Source organism: Dreissena polymorpha, chromosome 9, assembly GCF_020536995.1.
Source record: "Dreissena polymorpha isolate Duluth1 chromosome 9, UMN_Dpol_1.0, whole genome shotgun sequence".
Classification (NCBI taxonomy): domain Eukaryota; kingdom Metazoa; phylum Mollusca; class Bivalvia; order Myida; family Dreissenidae; genus Dreissena; species Dreissena polymorpha.
This window is the reverse complement of record NC_068363.1, coordinates 46,057,990-46,079,648: the sequence shown is the minus strand read 5'-3', so window position 1 is coordinate 46,079,648 and position 21,659 is coordinate 46,057,990. Positions and strand designations below refer to the sequence as shown.

General features: G+C 35.4%; 3 protein-coding genes across 15 annotated transcripts in view; all 3 read right to left on the bottom strand.

Annotated features, from left to right (window-relative positions):
- Positions 1-21,659, bottom strand: part of LOC127845122 (tyrosine aminotransferase-like) — a 152,864-nt gene that overhangs the window by 71,419 nt on the left and 59,786 nt on the right. The window lies entirely within an intron of this gene.
- LOC127845126 (uncharacterized) overlaps positions 1-21,659 on the bottom strand; it is a 130,770-nt gene that overhangs the window by 106,196 nt on the left and 2,915 nt on the right. The gene's annotated exons all lie outside the window — the stretch shown is intronic.
- LOC127846003 (uncharacterized) lies at positions 9,364-20,140 on the bottom strand. Its single transcript, XM_052377184.1, has 4 exons — positions 19,401-20,140; positions 15,416-15,551; positions 12,857-12,989; positions 9,364-9,461 (listed from the first exon to the last, which is right to left on the bottom strand). Exons 1-4 carry the CDS (start codon positions 20,138-20,140, stop codon positions 9,376-9,378), a joined length of 1,095 nt encoding a protein of 364 aa, XP_052233144.1. The 3' UTR covers positions 9,364-9,375.

Here is a 21,659-nt window from a genome sequence, read left to right as displayed (position 1 = left end):
TTCATATAGTTTTAGCAAATGTGTTAACATTTAATTGTTGTTGTTTTTTTGCTTATACTAGTTCTTCCTGTGTTGTGTGTTGCTGTTATTTTGACGCATGTGCATTTTTGTTGGCATTATTGCTTTACTTTTTTGATGACGATATGTAAATGCTTAAGTCGCAAATAATCTTTCTGTTCTGATGGCATGTGATCTCAAAATAAATCTACCTAAAAGTTATTAAAATTGTTATATGTTTAAAATTGTACTATGATAAGTTCAACAGGCAATTATATTTACCATACCATTCTTTATATTAACCAGATTTTTCACTCAAATTCGTGTTTACGCTATTGGCTTAGCCAATATACTTTTGTTAACCGAAAATCATAAAAACGTCTTGCAGTCAGGTGCGTGTTTCCCAAGAAAAATAAAATGCCCAGATGTGGGATGTTGGCAAACAAAATAGATAACATACTCAATATAGAATTTTCTTCTTCTTACAATTGTTAGCGAATTTTTCTAAGACCATTTTGAGTGTCAAAACATGATAAGAAAATAAAACAAATTTCGTTCGTAAAACAATTCTTTTATTTTTAAAAGCTAAATAATGTTAACAATAGGTATTATGTTTCGATTCAGTCTATGAAAGTTCGCGTGGCGCAGTGGTAGCGCTTCCGCATATAACGACGCGGGTTTGAATACCGATACCGGCGTCGTTTTGGTTCATTTGTTTCTCTCTCTATAACAATTAGTTAAGTCTATTAATAACATTTAAGATTTGTAAGCAATCATATCGAATGACATTTTAAAGAAATGCCAAAATCTGTTCACAATTCACTTAAAAACGAGGATGGGAACGAGATTTTGATTAAATTATCGCAGTTCAACAACTTGTTTAATATATGCCGTCATTCGAATAAATATGTTCCTAACATTTTTGCTAACTTTTTGCATATTCAGTTATTTGTCTTTAACATAAAGAATCTCGTCGTATTCGATTTTGAGAAAACATACTTTGTCAATGTATTTATGAATGGGGTACGTTACTTTAAATACTTTTAATGGATAAATAAATGCCTTGTTTCTTGCAGACGACTGTCGATTTTTTTAGGACTGTAATATCGTTAAACTTTGTGACAGCAAACATTTACCTTGCGATTTTTGGCGGCAAGATAGGGGGTCAAATTACATTATTTTGATATTAATCTAAAAATTATGTTGCATATTATTTGAGATTATTTGAATACTTTGAATAATGATTAAAAACTTCATAGCGTGTGCATGCAATATTTTGCGTATGTCACAGAATCGATAAATATAACAACAACACAACAACAATAACAAATTGTTTCTTTCTACTTAAATGAAAATGCAGCGATCGTAACAGTGTAATGAATAATTAAAAACAAAATCAGAAAAATAAAGATATACCTTTGACCTTCGCTTGCTAATGAAAAAGTCGTTCAGTTTCGTAAAAAGTAGTGATGTATTGATACCGTTAATTAAAACAAGAGCGTAAATAACGTCTGGCCAATCAGAAATAACATTTACATCCGGAAATTAACTTGCTCGCAAAATACCAAGCTCCCTTGATACATATTTCTGATTTTCCAATTGATATAGGATTGTTTTAACTATTTCACCGATTCTCGTTTCATTTATTATGCTCATTTTGGGGGGAGCATTTAGTCGCCGCTTCGTCTGTCCGTCCGTCCGTGTGTCCGTCCGTGCACAATTTTTGTCCGGGCTATTTCTCAGCATCTAATGACCGGAATTCAATGAAACTTTATGGGAAGCTTCACTACCAAGAAGAGATGTGCATATTATTAGCGGGTTCTGGTCGGATGATTTTTCACAGAGTTTTGGCCCTTTGAAATTTTCCATTAACTGTAGTGCAATTCTTGTCCGGGCTATTTCTCAGCAACTAATGGCCGGAATTCAATGAAACTTTATGGGAAGCTTCACTACCAAGAGGAGATGTGCATATTATCAGTGGGTTCCGGTCGGATGATTTTTCACAGAGTTATGGCCCTTTGAAATTTTCTATAAAAAAAATCTTGTCCCCCAACTACTGTGCCCTCAAGACGTTTCGTTTATCTGAATATATAGTGCAATATTGTGACAAAAAAAAAACTTTCGGGAGCATCACCCGTCTCCGACGGTTTCTTGTTTGTACTTATTTTATAACAAGTTTTTTTCTTTCTGATATTATTTTAGAGTTTCATTTAGTCAACTGTTCCTTTAACATTTTCTTCAGCAGAAACTCTCTTGTATCTTGCCAAAACACATTCAACGCCGTCGGCGCTCCCGTTTATTATGTTGCTTGCCTACGTTTAAAAAAACGATGTATTATTTTCCGCCTTATTCACATAAAGTCACACGACTGATTGTCAATGTGTATACTTTTTGCATTTAAAGATTTATGTATGTTAAAAGTATTGTTCGATAAACTAAAAACTATGATTTTAGAAATAAGCGATTGTACAACGACTTCGGCTATTGCCATTAAGTCACGATCGGAAAAAAGACAAAACAGAGAGGATCATCCTCATCTAAAACTGTTTTACCTTTTCAACACAGGTAATCTGGGTAAGAGTGAGGTTCGGCTAGCCGGTTTAATCCCAAATGCTTTGAATTGACCGTTCCAAGGCGGTGATCCCAGTTGTGATCAGTTTATGTTTACCGGTATAGTCTGTTCTGGCAGTAGATAAGAACACAACTTTCTCCCCTAAGAGAGTTCCTGGAGTTTAATTTTTTGCTATATTAAACTTTTCTAAAACAATAATACAATTATAAGATAAAGTTCTTTCATGATATAACAAACTGTCGCAAATGTAACCACGATTTTGGACGCTCTTATCATTTAATCATTACAGACAAACGTAGATGGGCTCATTCCCAGGTTACCCATTAGGCAGAGTTGGCAACTGCCTATGGGCCCCGAGACTTTTAGGGGCCCCGTGAGACCAAGAAGAAATTAAATATTTTACTAACTTACTTAGCCTGATCTAATGACTTGAAAAAGCCAATTATTTTATATCAATTCTTTATTTCGATTAAAGGCTCGCTAATGTATTACCAAGTGACAATCGGTGATTTTTTCTTAAATTACTTATCTACTTATTATAATGTCGTATTGGCAACACTGTATTATAAAATTGCATTACTAGAAAAGGTAATATTTTATGCCTTGATAGCATTTTAATTTAAATTATTATTATTATTAATAGTAATAATAGTTTAATTTAAGCGAGAGAAATCGATTTCGCACGGACGTTCTAGTACGCGCTATGCCGACTAGGTGCATGGGACATGAGCCCCAAAGGTTTCACTGCCTATGGGCCACCACGCACGATGCTAAACCGGCACTGGATGGGCTCAGGTAATTATTAATGTTTCAGATTAATCATAAGTTGAAACTATACTGTACGGTGCTGTATGGACGGACATGTATAAAGGTTTCGACATGCATCCCTCATGAAATACGGATCGTCAATTCAAATAAGAAAAAATAAAATAATCTAAGTACGTACTGGTCCGTGCTCATTCATTTTTTTCATACAATAATTTCTAGCAAAAACTGATTAGCCGTGCGTAAACTGTTACCCAAATAGTTCCAATATTATTAACCAGGACTATTAATTTTAAACCATATTATAATTTTACCATTATAATTTGTATGACTATACTTTTGGTGATATGTCTATGCGTCCGATCCCAGCTTTCATCTTAAAGGTTCGTTAAAAACATGTGTTCAACATTTACACGGTTCGTATCAGTGTGCCATAATTCACAGCTGTACATGTATGTCGAAGATTTGTTATGATTACGGTATGATCTAGCGTTTACGTAAATGTGCGCACGTTTACATCAATTGACGTTGACTATATGAGACGCGTTATGTGAAAACTGGGTGTAAAGCACGTTCGTAAAGTGTCAATCCATATTAGCCTGTGCGGTCCGCACAGGCTGTACAACACTTTCCGTATTCACTGAATTTTGTTTACAAGAGACATCCTTTAAACGCAAAAGCGTAGTGTCATCCCTTATTAGCATGTGTGGACTGCTTCATGCTTATTTTTGGTACAGTCCGTTTCTTGTGTGGAGCATAACTATTCCAATATTTAAGGTACTAGTTTTCAAATAAACCCTCATATATGGCTTTACGAGCAAATAAACATTATACAAAATAACAACTTTCTCTCTTCAGAATTTCAGAGTTATTGACGTTTATTAACAGTTCATGGGACTAAGTATAAATACATAAGCATTGAAAGAAGTAAAATAAAACTAAATGAGTCACAATCTGAGAAAACTGGGCATAATGCATGTGCATAAAGTGTCGTCCCAGATTAGCCTGTGTAGTCCGCACAGGCTAATCAGGGACAACACTTTCCGCCTAAATTGGATTTTTGCTCAGAAGAGACATCATTTAAACGAAAAATGTCATAAAAGCGGACAGTGTCGTCCCTGATTAGCCTGTGTGGACTGCACAGGCTAATCTGGGACGACACTTTACGCACATGCATTAAGCCCAGTTTTCTCAGAACGCGACTCATATATACTGATAGGACATTTGGAGGATGTGTAGGGTTGAAATAACCCACAACTCTTCTGTAGTATTTTGGGGGGTTTTGCCCTTTGATTATAATTTTGTGCAGAACATAGCTATTTAATTCTCATGTTAAATCATAACTCGAAAAGTAGTGTAAGGATTCAAATGAAACTTCATAAATAGATATAGGGCTTTAAGAGGTTACAAGTTTAAAAGTTTTAAAGTTAATTAAAAAACACATCCAGAAGGCCATGAGCCAACGTGGGCAAAGTTAGTGTTCAGTATTTACAAAGTAAAGAGTTTATGATTATATAAAGTAATAATATGTGTAATAGCAACAACACATGCATGTATAATTAAATATTGGACACATTTGTAGCAAATATACATCAAATATATTGCATATTACCTATACTAGGTCTATTTGAAAATTGCAATAATAATACTTTGTAGTAACCCAAAGTGACTTGAGGCACATGCTTATAATACTAGTATAGCAGTATGAGCATGTTTTGAGTGGAATAGAAAAAGATTTTATACACTTAGTAAATTAATAGTTTTTACCTATATTTAACTATCCTACAATTAGCTAAACTAAAATACATATCAATTACAGCTCATACATGTTACAATTGCATTAGCATTACTGGGTGCCCCTGCTACAAAAATACTGGCAGCCAAAAGGCTTTGGTCACAGAATAACATAAAATTTAAATGATATTTCTACACAGTGTCAGTAGATAAAACAAAACATGCACAACAAAATGCATTGAAATATCAAAATTTAATATTGATCGAAAACCATTTCATAAACCCCATAACACAACAAAATATGTAATTGGTCCAAACGTCATGAGATATGCTATGTAAAAATAAAGCAGTTTTGGGTACAGCGGTTAAAGCTGACATAATAGTTGTAATCAATTAATTACAATTCTGTAAATACACGACAGCCATATTGTTGTTGAAGATTTTTATAATAAGGCACGATACTGTAACATAGCCTTAGTTGAAAATATAATAATGACAAGTGATAAAAGACATTATAAAAAGTTTTGACAGTAAATTTAGAATGACAGTTTAACACATACATACATAAACACTGAACATATGTATTTGTTCTTATACCTCATTAAAAATAATTTATATATGTAACAGCATAATTTGTGTAGCAAGTTTTTCTTTCAGTTGTTAGTAATTCAATAAATTTGTAGATGTAGAGAAAGTACAAAGTAAAAGTACCATCAACTTTTCTTCGATATTTACAGAGTGATTTGTTAATAAATGTGCACTATATCATTTAATAACAATTTAAAACACTAAGACTAAACTTCATAGAACGATTTATACAGGTGCAGATTGAAAGAACTATAACTTTCCCTTTGGTGTTTATAAAGTTATTGCCCTTTGCATATTTATTGAGCAAAGAGCCAATTACACATTGACATGTTCTACAAGCAGATAATACATAGAAAAGTATTAAAGGGATACAAATGAAACTTGCAGAGAACCAGAAGCATATTTCTTTCCTTGATATTAATGTACTAATAATCTTGATTATTTTTTGTGTGCAATGCACAACACTATGTATGTAATTCATACATGCCAGACGTCCCGATCTCGGCGGGACAGTCCCGCTTTTGGGCCCTTTGTCCCGGCGTCCCGATATGAGACGATTTGTCCCGACATTCGTTAAAAACAATGTAAGGTCTATAAGTTCCCAATAAAATTCGCTTTTCGATATCTTTCTGTCTAAAACTTACCATCGCTTATCCCTCTATTGCCCCCAATTAACAACCCACTTCTACTACTCGAGTGTTCCAGTGTTGTTTTTGACACCTTATCAGCGATTTATCGGCAACCTATTGATTTAATCAGCATTTACACCATGCTGTTTTTATGATAGGGGTCGCTAATTGCTATCAAAAGATTCATCGTACAGAAATTAATGCCACCTGGGTTTGTATTTTATGGCCCAATCTTTTGACTTACTATTATCCTGTGTATTATACAACCTTAGGTTATAAATCCTGTCAAAACATCGATTGTGTACATCAAACAAATTGAATGCTGACCAATACACATTGATGTTTCTCAAAAATTACCTTTCGTTTTCGACTGATTTTCAGAAAAGTTTGTACATATTGCATCAATCTAAATTTAGAGTTAACTTACGATTGGTTGAATAAGAACAGTGCTTGATGCGCTCACATCGAGTCACACGATTTACACATGTTCAAGGGGATATCCTTGTACCAATTGGATGTCAAATCGAGGCATACGGGGATACCCCTCATTTCAGTTTATGGAGAATGTTAACTTCCGGAAAATGGAGAACGTATGTGTTCACGATATTCTGAACACACATTTATCGTCAATATTGGGCAGAAATTTAGAGTTTTTGTAAGTAATATTCTGACTATTGACACAAGAAAACGTGGCATAATTGATCGTTTTAGGTGTCCCGCTTTTTGGTCAAATGTCCCGACAATTTTTTATGGAAAGTCCCGATTTGGACCTGAAAAATTCTGGCATGTATGATGTAATTGATTATAATAACAAGGGCTGTTTGTAAAACATGCATGCCCCCCATATGGGCTGTCAGTTGTAGTGGAAGCCATTGTGTGAATACGTTTTTTGACACTGTGACCTTGACCTTTGACCTAGTGACCTGAAAATCTATAGGGGTCATCTGCCAGTCATGATCAATGTACCTATGAAGCTTCATGATCCTAGGCGTAAGCATTCTTGAGTTATCATCCGGAAACCATTTTACTATTTCAAGTCACTGTGACCTTGACCTTTGACCTAGTGACCTGAAAATCAATAGGGGTCATCTGCCAGTCATTATCAATGTATCTATGAAGTTTCATGATCCTACGCCTAAGCATTCTTGAGTTATCATCCGGAAACCATTTTATTATTTTGAGTCGCTGTGACCTTGACCTTTGACCTAGTGACCTGAAAATCAATAGGGGTCATTTGCCAGTCATGATCAATGTACCTATGAAGTTTCATGATCCTAGGCCTAAGCATTCTTGAGATATCATCCGGAAACCATTTTACTATTTCAAGTCACTGTGACCTTGACCTTTGATCTAGTGACCTGAAAATCAATAGGGGTCATCTGCCAATCATGATCAATGTACCTATGAAGTTTCATGATCCTAGGCCTAAGCATTCTTGAGTTATCATCCGGAAACCATTTTTCTATTTCGAGTCACTGTGACCTTGACCTTTGAACTAGTGACCTGAAAATCAATAGGCGTCATCTGCCAGTCATGATAAATGTACCTATGAAGTTTTATGATCCTAGGCCTAAGCGTTCTTGAGTTATCATCCGGAAACCATCTGGTGGACGGACAGACCGACATGTGCAAAACAATATACCCCCTCTTCTTCGAAGGGGGGCATAAAAATTCATAATATTTTTCAATCAATAAAAAATAGTTTCTTTCCTCACCTTTTAAGGCAAAGAACAAACGTTTGGTTCAAGACAAAACTTTCGGAAATTTGGCACTACCAGTGAGAGCAAGTGTTTTTATTTTTTAATGGATTTGAACAACTTTGACAGAGAGTCACGCAAGGATCATATATGTAAAAATTCATGAAAATGTGTCCAGCCCTTAAGATGTTGTTTCTAAAAATGCAGTTTTGCTGCAAATGATTTGTTTAAAAACATTAAAAGGCACTAACAACTAACAGGGTTTTTATGGTGGCCATGGTGATGTATCTATATTTACCATAGTTATGCATATACAGTCGCCATGGTGATGAACATATGGTTGCCATGGTGATGTATCTATAGTCGCCATGCTGATGTATCTAGTCATATTCTGATCAAATTGTAATACTGATGTAAACATATTAAAAGGCACTAACAACTAACTGGGTTTTTAGACTCAAATTAAACCTTTTGAATTTAACTGAGATATAACAAACCATATTTTATTTGCCAAGAATGTTAAGATATTTGAATAAGTATATTTTTAATAATATTTGTAAAAGGCAACATAGTGAACCTAGTCAAATTTTCATGATTTGTCAGTGCTTTGTAACAGAAACATTGAAGTCTTCTAAACAGCTTTCACAAAGGATAAAGTTACTGGTAACACACTTTTGCGCAGCTCCAAGAAAAGAAACATTCCCATCTATGCGTGCCATAGGTAACATACTCTTATGCACAGCTCAAATAAAACAAACATTCCCATCTATGAGTGTCAAAAGTACAATGAAATCTTAATTACATTTGAGTCTAACTATAGGAAAATCGAGCTTTAGGGACCACATTGCAGAAACCAAATGAACCTTGCTCTAGGAAGACAGGGATTAATGCACATGTTTTAAGTGTGTCAAGCGGCACAGGCTAATCAGAGAAAATACTTTCTGATTTTTTGTTTAAAAAATATTTCTTTAAACGAAAAATACCATAATTCAACAAAAGTGGAAGATTAGCCTGTGCCAACCGCAAAGGCTAGTCTCGGAAAACACGTTTCGTACATGCCTTAAGTCCCATTTTTCTAGAGCCAGGCTCATTTGGTTTCTGAAATGTGACCCCTGTACAATAAAACAGGCATACAACATTTGTGAATAAATCTCCTGTGCTAAGGTAGAAATGTCTGCGTTCTTTTTAGAGCAATTTCTCAAATCTTTGGTAAAGAAAGTTTCCTGAAGGAATGTTTGTAGCTTTGGTGATGTATCTATGGTTGCAATGGTGATGTATCTATGGTGGCCATGGTGATGTATGTAGGGTCACCATGGTGATGTATCTATGGTGGCCATGGTGATGTATCTATGGTCGCCATGGTGGTGTTTCTTAAGTCACCGTGCTGATGTATCTAGTCATATTCTGATCCAATTGTAATACTGATGTCATTGCCTACATTCAATGTAGAGTGGTACCAAATGTTAGTGTCAAGTACAACTGTAAAGAAAGAAAATTGGTTATAAAGATTGCTGGTATCGTTAGGCTTGTTATAAATTAAACGAGTAGAAAGTGCAAAATGTCAATGGTAGTAACAATTGAAAATAAAACAATCAAATGTTGTTAATGTACGTTCAGTTACTGGTATAAAAAGTTTTTTCAAAGATTTAAATTATTTTTATCGATAACTATGATATTGAAAAACTTCATAAACAAGGGCTGTTTGTAAAACATGCATGCCCTCCATATGGGCTGTCAGTTGTAGTGTAATCCATTGTGTGAATACGTTTTTTGTCACTGTGACCTTGACCTTTGACCTAGTGACCTGAAAATCAATAGGGGTCATCTGCCAGTCATGATCAATATACCTATGAAGTTTCATGATCCTAGGCCTAATTATTCTTGAGTTATCATCCGGAAACCATTTTACTGTTAAGAGTCACTGTGATCTTGACCTTTGACCTAGTGACCTGAAAATTGATACAGGTTGCCAGTCATAATCAATGTACCTACATGTATTAAGTTTCATGATCCTAGGCGTAAGCATTCTTGAATTATCATCCGGAAACCATTTTACTATTTCGAGTCACTGTGACCTTAACCTTTGACCTAGTGACCTGAAAATCAATAGGGGTCATCTGCCAGTCATGATCAATGTACCTATGAAGTTTCATGATCCTAGGTATAAGCATTCTTGAGTTCTCATCCGGAAACCATTTTACTATTTCGAGTCACTGTAACCTTGACCTTTGACCTAGTGACCTGAAAATCAATAGGGGTCATCTGCCAGTCATGATCAATGTACCTACAAAGTTTCATGATCCTAGGCCTAAGCGTTCTTGAGTTATCATCCGGAAACCATCTGGTGGACGGACCGACCGACATACCGACGAATCGACATGAGCAAAACAATATACCCCCTCTTCTTCGAAGGGGGGCATACAAATTGACCTAAGGTTCAAAGATTTTCTAACATAATATAAACAGTACTCTAGCATGGTACAAGCTCCACATATCAAAAACTAAGAAAAGAGTTTTAAATCTACAAACAAATAATGCTAAAAGAGAAATTCAGAGCCTGATTATACAGTTCTCATTTTCATTCCACAAATATTACTTTATGTTAGAATCTAAATAATTGTTGCAAAATTGTACATCAATGTTCAATAAACATGTTTTTGACCAATCTGGCCCCAAAAGCAATCCTATCCTAGAAAATCCAGTCTACGTGAAAAAAGTTGCCCCTAATTCGCTTAAGCAGACTGCACAGGCTTATCTGGGACGTCACTTTAAGCTCATGCATTATGGTACAAGCTCCATGTCTCAAAAACAAAGAGAAAAGGTCTGACCTATCTACCCCAAAATGCAATAGAAATTACAGTGATATTCACTTGTTGCAAACATAAGCTGAATTTCAACTTGCACGCATACATTATGTGTATTTAGAAGTTTATGAGGGCTTTCTACGCCTGAGTAACAGGTCTTGGTCAGTGACTGTTTAATGAACCTATAGTCCAGCGCTTTGCCAAACAGCTTCTCTACATAGATTGAGTTGAAGTAAATTCTCCATTTACCGCTGGTAAGGCAATTTTCAGTTACTGGCATATAAGTGTGCACTTAGGACTAGTAAAAAAAGCTTTTCCAGGAAAAGTGTGAGTTAATTAAGTTTGTGACCACTGAAATAAAACTTGGAATACTGTTGAACAAGTCAAAAATTGAAATAAAACAATTCAGCTTTGCTCTGGAAAAAGAGGTTTAATCAATGTGCAAAAATCGTTGTCCCAGATAACCCTGTGGAGTCTGCAAAGGCTAATCAGGGACGCCACTCTCAGTCTGAACTTGCTTTTCAAGAAAAAGAGACTTCCTTTGAACAAAAAATACAAAAAGAGGTACATGGGCATTAAGGCTCTCACCTAAGACCCTCAGGTACTTAACTTTTCTGACAAGGTGGAGTTCAAAATAATAAAAGTACTTTATGAAACCTAAATATTTAATACTTCTGTCCTTTTTGACTTTGAATTCGGCTGAGGTATCATGACAACACATGTTCTGACTGAGGTTCATGAAGATTTGACAAAGAAAGTGACATCTAGAGCATAAAGATTTAATTTTTGAGCTCACATGACCAAATTTCAACCGCAGCCAAGATTTCTATGCGACAAATGTTCTGACCAAGTTTCATGAAGATTTGCCCATAAATGTGGCCATTAGAGTGATTACAAGGTTTCTCTATAGCCATATTAGGAGAACTACCCCACCCCATGGTGGCCATGTTTTTCCAGTTATCGAAACAAAATTCAGCCAAGATATCATTAAAACAAATGATCTGATCAAAGTTTTGAGAAGATAGGACTGTAATTTTCACTTCTATAGTGTACAAAGTTTTAACTATAGCCATATAAAGAAAACTTCCCAGCCCCCTGGCTGACATGTTAATCAACAGACCAGAACCATTTTTAAACTCGGCCCAGATTTTATTAAAAAACTTAACCTACCAAGTTTGATGGAGATTGCACTCAAAGTGTGATTTCTACAGTGTTAACAAGTTTTTAAGATTTTACAATAGCTTCTGTATACATATTAGGAAAATTGCCCTCCACCCCCGGCGACCATGTTTTTCAAAAGCCCTCAACGATTTTTTAACTCAGCCAAGATATCCATTCCCACCATGTTTCATAAAGATTTGACCAAAAAATTGTTACTTCTACAGTGTTAACAATGTTTTACTATAGCCATATAATGAAAACTGTCCCAACCTCTGGCAGCCTTTTTTTTCAATGAACTTTAATAAACTAAGCCAAGATATCATTAGAACAAATGTTCTGAACAAGTTTCATAATGATTGGACTAAAAATTAGACCCATATAGTGTTTACAAGGTTTCCTATAGCCATATAAGAAAAATTCCCCCTCCCCATCACACTGGCGGCAATGTTTTTCAACGCACCAGAACCATTTTCGAACTACTGAGGTAGTATTGGGACAAATGTTCTGACCAAGTTTTATGTAGATTGGACAATAAATTAGACTCCTAGAATGTGAACAAGGTTTCACTAAAGCCATATAAGGAAAACTCCCTCCCCCCTCCCCCTGGCGGCAATGTTTTTCAACGCACCAGAACCATTTTTGAACTACTGAGGTAGTATTGGTACAAAAGCTCTGACCAAGTTTCATGTAAATGAAGCAGGCCTCTAGAGTGTTAAAAGTTAAATGTTGACAACACACAACGCATAATGGACAAAGAGATATCTGAGAACCTTGTGCTCAGGTACGCTAAAAAAAAGAGGAAAGTGTCATCCCTGATTGGTTTGTGTGGACTGCACAGGCTAATCTTGGGTGGCACTTAACGCCCATGCATGACATCCTAAGGTGCAACTCAATACAAAGCATACATACTGATTTGCCCAGGGTGCACAGTGACATGTAGCCTGTTCTCACACACGTAGTAGCATTCTGGCGGCGGCTCCAGTGTCCAGCGCTTGGTACCTGTGATCTGGGCTTGCCAAGAGGGCTTCTCTACATTGTCTATCTGCACAGAGAAAGCAGCGTTCAATGAAACATGCTCCTCTACATTGTCTATCTACACAGAGAAAGCTGTGAACAATCAAATGTGTTAAGGATATGAGAACTTGTTTTCACAACAGTTGTCAGAGGACAGCGCTCGACTATTTGAGTGCTTGACAGTATAACGTAAGCCATCATTGGGAAATTGTTCAAATTCAATAATTTATAAGACAATCTTTCAAAAATAAAAAAAGGAAAAACACATTTATTTAATTATTATTTTTTTTTTTTGGGGGGGGGGGGGGGTAGGGGGTGAGAGGGGGGTATAATGTGGGGTGTGGTAATTAATTAGATGATGTTTAAAAAAAAATTGGAAGGGATGGGGGGTGGGGGTGGGGTTAGGGGGTGGGGGTGAGAGGGGGGTATAATGTGGGGTGTGGTAATTTATTAGATGATGTTTAAAAAAAAAAAATTGGGGGGGGGGAGGTTGGGGGGGGGGGGTAGGGGGGTGAGAGGGGGGTATAATGTGGGGTGTGGTAATTAATTAGATGTTAAAAAAAACATTTGGGGGGGTGGGGGGTAGGGGGGGTGGAGGGTGAGAGGGGGGTATAATGTGGGGTGTGGTAATTAATTAGATTAAAAAAAAAAAAAAAGGGGGGGGTTGATTGGGGGGTATAAGGTGGGGTGTGGTAATTTATTAGATGATGTGAAAAAAAAAATTGGGGGGGAGGGGGTTAGGGGGGGGAAAGGATTCTGGGTAGGGCCGTGGGGTATTGTTTGGTTGAAATTTATTGTGGTATTCAGGTAAGTGTTGTTTTGTCAAAAACATAATAAAGTGTGATCTTAAATAAAGAAGCAATGGCAATTTAAGCAAAATGTTAAATTATCTAAGTGTAAAAGGGGCCATAATTATGCTAAAATGCTTGATACAGTGGTCTGCTCTTGTTTATAGGTTGGCGTCATGTTGGTAAACAAGTACGCAACATATAAAAGCAATATGTCAAAGGATATAGGAAATATTTGGGGTAGTACGCAAACTTTAACATAGATTTATCAATAATATGCATATTCTAAGTATAAAATGGGCCATAATTATGACAAAATGATTGATAGAGTTGTCTGCTCTTGTTTATAGGTTGTGGTCATGATGGTTAACAAGTATGCAAAATATGAAAGCAATATGTCAAGGGACATTGAAAATAGTTGGGGTAGTATGCAAACTTTAACATTTGCTGCATATTCTTAGTGGAAAAGGGGCCATAATTATGACAAAATGCTTGATAGAGTTGTCTGTTCTTGTTTATAGGTTGGGGTCATTTTGGTAAACAAGTATGCAAAATATGAAAGCAATATGTCAAGGGACAAAGAAAATATTTGGGGTAGTACGAAAACTTTAACATTTGCACGCTTACGCTAACACAGACGCCGGGGTGAGTAGGATAGCTCCACTATATATTTCATATATAATAGTCGAGCTAAAAAAGCCCAAAAATTTTATGCATATGTCTATGAAAAAAGTATTACTTCTAACAGGCAACTCATGCATAACTCATACACAAAAAAGTGTAGAAGCCATAGTCACAACAAACACAGTGTTTTTTTCACCATTTTGGGAATGGGGCTTAGTCTCATTAAATTAGGAAATATCGCGTTCTTTTGAGTAAATTTGGGAAATTAATGTTATTGATTTCATTATTACAAATACTTTGAAATTAATAATAATAGTGATTTCAATATTATATTGTCTAAGGTTCAACTTCTAGAGCTTGACTATGAGATAATTAACATTATTAAAAAAAAATATTTTTTTTGAAAACCTTCAATGGGGAATTTTTAGGTCCCATTTGTGAAAAAATATATACTTTTTTCCTTTGGGAATGGGTCCCCTTACCAAACCCAAATTTGAGCGAAAAAAAACACTGAAACAGATAAACCATAGATTCTTTCACAAAATCAATTTGATTCTTTTAATATCAACTTAAGATGTAATTGCAAAAAAAGCAACAGCCTAGAATTTGAATTATGAGCCTCACTCTGGGAAAAGGGGGCTTAATGCATGTGCATTGTGTCATCCCAGATTAGCCTGTTTATTTTGCATAAGCTAATCAGGGATGACACAATCTGCTTCTATGGTATTTTAACTATTTTTTTTGTTATCGCAAAAGAGCATTGCAGGGGTGTCAATTTACCGAAATCTAAAATCCTGAAAATCATCCTAGAATTTGGGGACCAGAGTCAAAAGAGTTTTAATGATTCATTAAATTATGTTTCCTTTGTAAACAATATGCCAAAAGTCAATCATTTGTGTTTAAGAGTGACATTTTGTGCCAAGAATGCTTAAAATAACCAAAACAATCCTCTGATTTATATCAACATCAAAAGTTTTCCTTGAGGGCTTAAATCCTGAATTCAGGAATAATCCTGAAAATTGACACCTCTGCATTGACTCACGTGTAAATGGGCTCCATATCCCGGACTTCCCATAAACATCCAGTCTGTCTTGCTGGACTCTGATAGACGGGGCAGGAAGTATGGACGCTGGTAATGTTGCCGCAGTAGATTTGCTGTCTTGAAGTCGCAGTTACTCCTGAAATATAGTTTGTTAACCATTACCCACTCAGAAACAAGAAGAAAATGGCTTTATACAACCAGCATAAAACCAGATGTAACTCGCAGGATGTTGAGGTTAGATGCTGTGTGCTGCTCATCAGTACCTTAGGGTTGGAAAAGAAGTCTTTTTACTTGAATATTTTAACATATTGAATATTTTAACATAAGTCTTTAATAGTCAAAATGTGTATCTGAGGAGTAAATGGTTAAATAGTATACTTTGAAGTGATTCTAACATTTGTTTTGGTAAAAAGGGAAAGAACAAAATAGAGAACATTCAGACAGGACATGCAATGTTGAGGGAAATGTGGGAGTTACTACGGTAATTACGGTGTTTCTTACAAGTTCTCCAAACTTACAACCAAGTAAATCCTAATACTCCTGGACAAAATTCATGATTTATACCCTAACTTCTTTGACACTGATGTAGAGTTGGACAAATGAGCTGCACTCTGCAGAAACAGAGGCTATGCATGAGTGCAAAGTGTTGACCCAGAAAAGACTGTGCAGTCCGCACATGCCATGCTTATTTGGAACAACACTTCCAAATGAGGTACAAAACTTTCCACGTGTATGGTATTTTGTGTTTAAAGGATCTCTCTTCTTAGCAAAAATTTGAGAACCTTGCAAAGGCTACGTAATAGTCAGCCATTACAGAACCTTGCAAAGGCTATGTAACAATCTGTCATTAGAGAACCTTGCAAAGTCTATGTGACAATATGTCATTACAAAACCTTGCTAAGGCTATGTAACAATCTGTCATTAAAGAACCTTGCAAAGGCTTTAAGAACCTTGCAAAGGCTATGTGACAAAATGTCATTAGAAATCTTACGAAGGCTATGTAACAATCTGTCATTAGAGAACCTTGCAAAGGCTATGTAATAATCTGTCATTAGAGAATCATGCAAAGGCTATGTAACAATCTGTCATTAGAGAACATTGCAAAGGCTTTGTAACAATCTGTCATAAGAGAACATTGCAAACAATCTGTCATTATAGAATCATGCAAATACTATGTAACAATCTGTCATTAATGAATCATACAAAGGCTATGTAACAGTATGTCATTACAGAACCTTGCAAAGGCTATGTAACAGTATATCATGAGAGAACCTTGCAAAGGCTATCTAACAGTATGTCATGAGAGAATCTTGCAAAGGCTATGTAACAATCTGTCATTAGAGAACCTTGCAAAGACTTTGTAACAATCTGTCATTAGCATTTCATGCACAGGCTATGCAGCAATCTGTCATTACAGAACCTGGCAAAGGCTATGTTACAGTATGTCATGAGAGAATCTTGCAAAGGCAATGTAACAATATGTCATGAGAGAACCTTGCAAACAATCTGTCATTAGAGAATCATGCAAAGACTATGCAACAATCTGTCATTAGCATTTCATGCCCTGGCTATGCAGCAATCTGTCATTACAGAACCTTGCAAAGGCTATGTAACATTCAGTCATTAATGAATCATACAAAGGCTATGTAACAATCTGGCATTAGAGAATCTTGCATTGAAATGACTATGTAACAATCTGTCATGAGAGAACCTTGCCAAGGATGTGTAAAAATCTGTCTTAAGAGAATTTGTCAAAGGCTTATAACAATCTGTCTCAGTCATTGTGAATGTTGACTTGCCTTCGAAAAATGCAGGTAAAAATGTACGATGTCCACATTTTTTTTAAGTACTGGCCCTCATGAGCGATGAACAATGAAAGTCAAGTGTCAATTTGTAGTTGACTGGCCAGAAAGAAAAGTAATATAGGGTCAGTAATAAATATGAGGTAACAACAACTTGTGGCTTGTCATGGCTTTTGGACTTTTACCAAGAATGCTGTCTTGCAAATGCAAAAGAACGTCTTCAAATGTAGGTTAACATTAAAAATCTTGCAAAGGTTACATAAAAAGCTGCCATTAGGATAGTTGTGCCCACTACATTACAAGCTATAGTTAGAGAATCTTACAAAGGTGAGGTTACAAACTAGAGAGCTAAAATTAGAAAATCTTACACATGGGAATGTAAAACCAACCATAACAACCTTATCATCAAAATACTTAATTGTTGACAGTCTGCCATATGTTCAAACAAATGCACAGAAACATCTATTGAGCTTACCATATTTCTTTTCTTTTTCATAAAATTTTATTAAATCATACCCTGGGGTGTAGAGCGCCCCAGGTACCCGCTAAAAGAACTTTTAATGCAAATATACAAAACTAGGTGACTATTTATTAAAGATAAACTTATTTAACATGTATTGAATACACCAAATAATATTTTTTTATTAACAGTCTTTCACATAGCGTCTGCACGCTTAAAATTATGTTATATTTTAAAAACAGCCTTTCACTGCGTCTGCACGCATAATTACTATTTAATATTTAAGTACCATTTAGACAATTATTGTAGCAATTAAATAATACAAATAATAAGTCACCTCCTTAAAATGAGCGGGTCTTGATTAGTATTAAATAAAGAGATTTTTCAAGTCTATTTTTAATTATAAAATGTAAAAATATGTCACACACCTAATCTTTTTAATTAAAAAATGTAAAAATATGTCACACACCTAAGTGAGAATGTTCATAAGAAAAATAGTAATACTGTTATTACTAAGAAAGAACAAACAAAAATCGCTTCTTGTGTGCTCCCTCAGCTCATGCATGGGCATCTACCGTGGGAGCTCCCAACAAACTTCAAAAAAATAAATGCAAGTCTACAGCGACACCGGGAGATAAAGCTGAGGCGCATCTATAGCCTTCGGTACCACCACCGACCCGCCACAGCCCCACCTCCCAGATTAGCCTGAAGAAAGTATGACAATAAATATAAATTATTTTTTTTGAAAAAAAAAGACAATCTCTTTACTTGAGGAAAGATTAATCAAGTATCCTATGACTTACATGATTGAAAATGTGTTACTGGTATGTCAAAATACATAGTGATGGAAAATGAGTGACAATGAAATTCAATGAGTGAAATGAGATGAGCCCAACACTGGGTTACACAATGTATGAAATATAAACAATCAACAAGAGATGTGTTTGTCAGAAACACAATGCCCCCTATTGCGCCGCTTTGAAATAAAATTTTAATATATCCAGGGTTTTTTTTGGGTTGTGGGGGAAGGGGCCTTTAGCCCTTATGTGGGGGAAATTTTACGCGGGATTTTCCACTTAAGGGAAAAATTGTGCGCGTGGGAATTTTCGCGGCGTTCCCCTTTTTGGGGGATTTGTTTACTTACTTGTTCATTATTACAATACATTTGTACATGTTTGCTCTATATATATTGTTTTTTTCATAATTTATTACGTTTTGCAAGATTAAATTGAAATAGAATTGAGATATTATAATCATGAGACACATCTTTCTATTAAAAAAAAAAAAAAAAAAAAAAAAAAAAAATTTAAGGGGGAATTTTTGGTTCTGAAAGGGGAAAAAACCAGCCTAGTTTGGTGGGGGAAGACGCCGATATTCGGCGTCTGTTATATAAGGTAAAAAAAAACAGATGTCATTTGGCAGGTTTAGAAATTATCTCCCTTTTAAAGCTGATTACTTCCCTTGGATTGTATTTTTTGACTTTTGACCTTGAAGGATGACCTTGACCTTTCACCACTCAAAATGTGCAGCTTCATGAGATACACATGCATGCCGAATATCAAGTTGCTATATTTAATATTGCAAAAGTTATGGCCAATGTATAGTTTTCGGACGGACACACAGACAGACAGACAAACGGACTGACAGTTCAACTGCTATATGCCACGCTACCGTGGGCATAAAAATGTAAAAAAAAACACTCATAAGGTAGCTTAAGTCATACCAGCCAATGTACCAGGGTGTTGATCCATCCAGCATGTGTGCCCGATCATCGCTCATTTCAAGAACCTCTTCAAGTCGGGTGAAGTTGCTCTTATACGGGAAAAACTGGCATTTTCTTTGCTGATTTTCTAGCGCTTGACTTCCGGGGCGGTACAAATTTCTGAAGAACTCAAAACTGAAATGTTTCGGAGCCGTCCAATTCACGGTCCCGTCACCAATGACAACGGGAACCCCATTGTAAGCATACAGCCTCTCAAACTCTTCCTGATTAATGTTGTTAACTGTCTGGACTTCTTTCAACCCTTTGCAAAACGAACATTCTACTGGTGGACGAAACAATGCGTGAAGAGTTTCTGGCATGTAAACAGCGCACTGTTCAAATTCTGCATCGGACTGATAAATATTGAACCAAGCTTGAGCCAAGGTTTCATGACTAATGGGCCAATCTAATAAGACAGTGAACACCAAAGAACATTGGACCACTAGTACCACAGATAACACTGCCAAGACAATCTGTAAGAATAATTTACAAGGAGAAACATCCCAGTCAATTTTTTGTAAGACACTTATTGTTTTAAAATCTTTCACTGTTAGGCCAAGTCTTTTAGCTTGTTCATAAATTTGCTTAAACTCTTTCTCCATATCCAAATCAACTGTACTCTGATATTTTGAGGAAGTTAAAATTGATGACTTAACCTCACTCTCCTCGCCTGACTTACTTTTATTTGTTTTTCTCTCCATTTTTGTGGACGTATTTAAAGATTGAAATGATGACCATTCAAATGATTATTGTTGCTTCTTTAATGAACAACTTATCACAATCTCGATGACCAGTGAGCCATCTCTCCAACTCATTGGCCTCTCAGGATGAACTGTTACAGTAGAATTCCTGCAATATTAGAAATTGATGCAGATTCATAATAATATACATTTAGGCTATGTGCATGTTTATTTTGATTTATAACATATAAATATGTATCGTAGTTTTAATTACAAGTAAAACTTTAATATACCCAGCCTTTTGTTTTCAGAATTTCTCCAGCCAGTTTTAAAAGGCTTCAGTCGATTATGTTATTAAGTTGTTTTCTGATTTAAAGGTGATGGTAGTTTAAACAATAGTATTCATGTTGTTCATTGCATACACTATGTTTATTTAAAGCTTGTTATATTGTGACATTAAAATATTTGTTCACTTAAAAGTGCTAAAGATTACCCTATGAAAATAGACTTAAAAACATACAGATTTTGGGGTGTTGCCATGCTTCTGGTTTTATCTGATCATTTAAATACCTACACTTGATTGTTAACATTTTGCAAAATCTGCAAATATCAAATTAAACAGTTTGGCAAAAAGATTTTTTTTTTAATTTATCATTAATCATTTTAAGCCACACACCTTGAAATAAAAAACATAATAATCAATACATATAGATGCGATTTGAAAGTGTGCAAAATTGTCATTAAATATAGCCAAGTAAGCAAGTAATTTATTATTATATTTTTAAACCGAAAGTACGATTTCAATAGGAATACGTCCATTTCGACAAACGGGATTAATTTTAAGTTTTAAAGCGCAAAAGACGGAATTCTACCTTGTAAACACCAGATATATTCTAATTGGCGTAGATAAAATCAAATCTATAGCCTAGTTAGCAAGTAATTTATTATTTTTCAAACAGTACCGCTTTTAAAACCTAAAGTAGGATTTCTAGACGTATACGTCCATTTCAACAAACGCGATTATTTGGCGTAGCTGTTTAACGTCACTTTTGACCTTAGGTGACCTTTAGGTTACATTCATAAAAATGCCCGCGGCTACCCACGAATGAATAAACTTCATTTAGTCCATTGGCTGATTTGAGAATACCACCAGAACATTGGAAACATGGCCGCGTCTTTCTAACACTGTTTTACAGCGTGTTCAGCATGAAATCTCTTATGAAAAGGCATGATAAATAGAACAGTTTTACACTCAACTCTTCACATAAATACAATTTGTGCATAGATTCTACACCTTTGTTAGTTCGCGGTTAGTGTGTGTGAATGTCAGTTTAAATACAGGTCATCGCTGCATTATATAATAAAGACGCTATAGCCTGAACTAGGTGAACTGGAGTTTTCTTTAGAGCAGAAAGATGTTAAATGAAGACATCCAGCGATATAATTATGGTATGTCAATAATAGATTCTTAATGAGTTTTCAACAATACCATAATGAATATTATTTTTAATTAATTTAACAAGAATTATTCCACCATATT